The sequence below is a fragment of the Octopus bimaculoides genome, chromosome 26 (assembly GCF_001194135.2).
Source record: "Octopus bimaculoides isolate UCB-OBI-ISO-001 chromosome 26, ASM119413v2, whole genome shotgun sequence".
Lineage (NCBI taxonomy): Eukaryota > Metazoa > Mollusca > Cephalopoda > Octopoda > Octopodidae > Octopus > Octopus bimaculoides.
This window is the reverse complement of record NC_069006.1, coordinates 11760895-11766170: the sequence shown is the minus strand read 5'-3', so window position 1 is coordinate 11766170 and position 5276 is coordinate 11760895. Positions and strand designations below refer to the sequence as shown.

General features: G+C 39.6%; 1 protein-coding gene and 1 long non-coding RNA gene across 2 annotated transcripts in view; one reads left to right on the top strand and one right to left on the bottom strand.

Moving 5' to 3' along the window:
- Positions 1–5276, bottom strand: part of LOC128250934 (uncharacterized) — a 257822-nt gene that overhangs the window by 225580 nt on the left and 26966 nt on the right. The gene's annotated exons all lie outside the window — the stretch shown is intronic.
- Positions 2837–5276, top strand: part of LOC106877479 (uncharacterized) — a 19501-nt gene continuing 17061 nt past the window's right edge. The window contains exon 1 of the mRNA XM_014926389.1: positions 2837–3265. Within this exon, the coding sequence (XP_014781875.1) occupies positions 2900–3265 (366 nt within the window). The 5' untranslated portion in view covers positions 2837–2899. The remainder of the gene's footprint in view (positions 3266–5276) is intronic.

The window sequence follows — 5276 nt, the reverse complement described above, 5'->3', positions numbered from 1 at the left end:
TCTTCTTTATTATATATATATATATATATAGTGAGAATTTACAAAAAAACAAAAGACGAAGATGGGTGTGTAAACAACAAACAGATGTATTAGTTTAACACTTGGGAAGTGAGAAAGTCTTTCATGTTTCAAGCTTATGCTCTTCAACAGAAAGGAACACAGAAATAAACAGGGAGAGAAAATAGAAATGTGTGTATATAGCAATAAGAAAATGGAGGGGAATAGGTGGTATTCATCAACTTGCAGACATTGTATTGTGTCAATTTACCTGTTTATTTTTCAACTAAGAGGACAATAAAAACAATATGCAAACACATGTGACATATTATGTCATATCAGTAATTAAAAAAGATGGGACAATGTCTTACACCTGTTTCAGTCTAGGGGTAACATTCCTCATTCTATCTATATAACTCCAGTAGGCTGGAGTAATTGATAGATAAAATGGATGAAATAGAGGTACATGTATGATTCTCTAGGCCTCTTCAGAGATTTTATAAAGTCCAAGAAGTTAATTTACAATATCTAAATATAAACATAAAAAAATATATATAAACAATCATTATCCCTAACTTTCTTGGATCATATATATATATATATATAAAAACATGTGCATTTTATTTGAAGTTGTATGCATGTATTCATGCACACATATATACATGCACATACACAAGTTGACAAGGGACTCAATGTGTGATTACACAATCTACAAAAATGGCAGATAAGTTTCTCCCTCCTTCACTACTCACCTAGTTAACATTTAGATAATATCATTCAAAATGGACAATACGATAGAGAGAAAGAGGGGTGGTCATGACAAGAATGTCCTGGATCAACAGTCTGCTCAGTCAATGCTGACCTTGGGTTAAACAAGAGCACCAAAATGCATTGATTTGCACTGATAACAAATATTTTGCCCTTAACTGATAGCTTTCCTTGAATCTAGATCTCCCTGATCACACAAATGTCCCTGTCAAGGATTTCTAGAGAAATTACAGATATGAAGGGTCACCTTGTCTGTAGTTTTAAGACATGTCTTAATCGTATTTCACACAGAATGATCGAGAATTCAAGCAGCTGAATTGGGGTTGAAGTTCTTCTGAAGGATCGCTTGAGTAAGAATACCACAGAAAAGAATCTCAAGACGAATTCTTCAAACTAAAACGGCAGGAGACCTAGGGGTGAATCAAGAATGAGACAGTTGGATAATATCCATGGCCTCAGTTGGTAAGCTTGGTAATCCAGCAGGAAAGTGTAATGATGCTTGCTTCTGAAAGGTTCCTATGGAAGAGATACCTGAGGACAACTCCCAAGACTCTCTCAGACAAAAAAGGGTGGAGAAGATGGCTGGATGATCACAAGCAAATCATTTGTGAATCACATAGTTCTCCTACTACTTACTGAGATGAAGCATGCACCTTTAGAGATACCTACGCATTTTAATATGAACAGTATGATTCAAGGAATGTAAGGTGACCATCTTGAAAAGGCACCAGAAATCTAGTCACAAAATAACTGCTGAGTATATTATCACCAACAATTCTTTTACTCTTTTACTTGTTTCAGTCATTTGACTGCGGCCATGCTGGGGCACTGCCTTTAGTTCAGCAAATCAACCCCAGGACTTATTCTTTGTGAGCCTAGTACTTATTCTATCAGTCTCGATTGTCAAGCGATGTTGGGGGGACAAACACAGACACACACACACACACACATATATATATACGATGGGCTTCTTTCAGTTTCCGTCTACCAAATCCACTCACAAGGCTTTGGTCGGCATAAGGCTAGAGTAGAAAGCACCTGCCCAAGGTGCCACGTAGTGGGACTGAACCCGGAACCATGTGGTTGGTAAGCAAGCTACTTACCACACAACCACTCTTGCACTTATATAATGATATATAAGTTCCCATGACCAAAACACTTAACTGTCAACAGTCCAGTCTACTTAGCTGTAAGTAGGCACCACAGTGTGGATTATCTCACTGTGTTGCATTCGTAAACAATATATTTAGCACTCACTACTTTGTTCCAAAGAGAGGGGGAAAGGAGAATAGGAGAGGCATAGGAGGAAAACAGAGAGGAGGAGAGAGAGAAGGACAAAGAGTAAAAGGGGTAGAAAGAAGAAAAAGTATAAGAAGTAGGAAGTAATATGAGAGAGGGAGAGGGGAGAGAGAGAGAGAACACTGAAAGACAAAGAAAGGGGAAATAGTTCATGAAAGAGGAAGATAGACAAAACAGGGTGTGTGTGAGAGAGAGAGAGAGAGAGAGGGAAGAGCAATGGAGAGAATGAGAGAAATGAGACGGGGAGAGAGGTAGGAGAGATGAAAGTGAGGGGGGGGGGAAAAGGGAAAACAGAGAGAATGAAAGTGAGAGGGAAAGAAAAGGTACACAAGGGAAATGAGAGAGAGAGCAACAGACACAAGCAGAGTGACAGTGAGAGAGGGAGGGACAGATAGAGAGAAAGACAGAGACAGCTATAGGCAGAGAAGAAGAAGAAGAAGAAGAAGAAGAAGAAGAAGAAGAAGAAGAAGAAGAAGAAGAAGAAAGAAAGAAAGGAAGAAAGAAAGAAAGAAAGAAAGAAAGGAAGAAAGAGAGAAAGAGAGAAAGAAAAGAAAAGCAAAGGAACAAGTAGAAAACCTGGCAGAGAGAGAGAGGGGTAGACAGAGACAGAGAGAGAGATGGGAGAGAGATGAAAGACAAGCTGGCAGAAAAAAAGACAGAACGACAAAAAGATGAGTCGAAGAGAGGAGCGGAGAGACGGATCGACAATCAGACAGAGACAGATGGTGAAAACAAACAAAAAAAGAGAGAGAGAGAGAACGATAGGGGGGTTGGAAAGAGGGGGGAAGGGAGTGAGTGATTTGAAACAAGTCGAGACGAGCACAGAAGCAAATCCATGTTGATCCCCCCCAAGTCAGGTGAAAATGGACTTATCCAGCTGATAGAATCGATAGGTAAGAAGAGTGGAAGCCTCGTACGAACAGGGAGATGTGAAAAGATGGCCTTCAACTGTTGTAGGTGGACGACCAAGAGGATTGTCTGTATTTGGTTAATTGTTTGCATGGCTGTAGTGGAATCGAATGACGGAAACTTCCAACAAGGTGTCGAGGAAAGCCACGAAGAGGCGACAGAAACGGTCAATCTGTCCACTTTAATGCTGCACTCCGTCGATGTAGAGTTTAAATTTGAAATTGGTGCCGGCAAAGAAGAATGTTTTTACCAACATCTCTACAATAATTCTGGTGTTTACCTGACGTATGAGGTGAGTGACGACAACAACAATAACAACCAAAGCATCAAACATCAACAATAACAGTAAGAGTAGAAACTACATATACATATGTATAACAAGCATAGACACGCGCATATATAGATAATGCACACGTTCGCTTTCTCTCTCTCACACACACATATACATACATAGACTCTCTCTCTCTCTCTCTCTCTCTCTCTCACACACACACACACACACATAGATAAACTCACTCTCTCTCTCTCTCTCACACACATACATCTGCAAGACCTCAAGATTTAAAGGATAATAAACAAAGGATGCTTTCCTTCACAGCCTTGCTTCAAAGAAGGTGGCCGGTCTACATTGAAAAAGAGAAAATACACACACATGCATAACAATTATATCGTGATAGAGTCATCGTAGCCAATACACGCGTACTATTATATTTAATTTGAATTTTTATTGTTTTGTAATACATCACGCATACAAGCAAACAAACACATACATAAAGTTAGAGATAATGACTGTTTATATAGTCCCGTATTGTCTGTGGCAAAGTGAAAGACGTCATCATCACTATCGTCGTCAGCAAAGTCGTCAACGTTGTTATTGTCTTCGTAGGTGACACATCTGCCCACTCTGCCGCGTAGAACTCTCTAACAACCGATCGACGACGTTTAGTAATAACGTGCTTTACATGGGACCGAATTTCGGCCAGTATTATTATGTGTGCATATGTAGGTTTATGCATGTGTGTGCGCGTTAGTGTCAGTGTTTATGTGAGTGTACGCATGTGTGTGAATCTGTGCGTGTGTGTGCGCGCCTATGTGAGTGTCTGTGTGTGTCTGTCAATGTGTGTTTGTCAGTGCTGTCTGTGTGTGTGTGTGTCAGTGTCCGCTTATATTCCAGTACTTAACTCCAGCTGGTACCCTCCCACATAAATCATACATTAACTTGCACATATAACACGTGTCATTGTACAAGTGCAATGGACGCTGTCGTGCTTCTACCTTGACAACTACTACTACTCCAACTATAACAGCAAAATTAACAACATTACCACACTACACTGCCACAACACTATAAATACCCCTGTATCCCTAGTACAGCACAAACACACTACTACAACACAAACACACCACTTCAACACTACCACCCAACAAGGGAAACTGTTGATCATTTGCCTACTGGATCCAAGTTAACCAAGAGCTAAAAACATCAATAACAATAATTACAAACAAACACTGGAACCTCTACGTGGTCTCTCAAACTACTGGAAATAATAGCCTAATTTCTTATCCTCTTTTAAGCTGGAAGTACACATTGAATAGTGTTGTCTTAGATTCATGATGCCTTAAAAAACAAAAGCTGAGATGGTCATGGCCAGAATGCTTTTGACTATGGATTTGCTAGATGAGGGTTCACCATGGGCTAGACTACTACTACTACTCATGTTGTCATCTCAATTCTATGTTTACCAGTGGAGATGTTTAATGGTATAACAACAACAACAACAATAATAATAGCAATAATAATAATTCTTTCTAATTTTGGCACAAGGCTAACAAATTTTGAGGGAAGGGGTAGTCGATCGCATTAACTCCAGTACTTGATTGGTACTTTATTTTTTCAAATGCCAGAAGGATGCAAGGCAGAGTCATCCTTGGAGGAATTTCTACCCGAGAGTGTAAAGCAGTGTTTCTCAACCTTTCTACCCTTGTGTAACCCTTAAAATAAATTACACGTCTCCAGGAACCCCTCTCTTTACTCTTTTACTTGTTTCAGTCATTTGACTGTGGTCATGCTGGAGCACCGCCTTTAGTTGAGCAAATCAACCCCAGGACTTATTCTTTGTAAGCCTAGTACTTATAATATCGGTCTCTTTTTGCCAAACCGTTAAGTTACGGGGACGTAAACACACCAGCATCGGTTGTCAAGCGATATTGGGGGGACAAACACAGACACACAAATACACACACACATATATATATATATATACATATACATATATACGACGGGCTTCTTTCAGTTTCTGTCT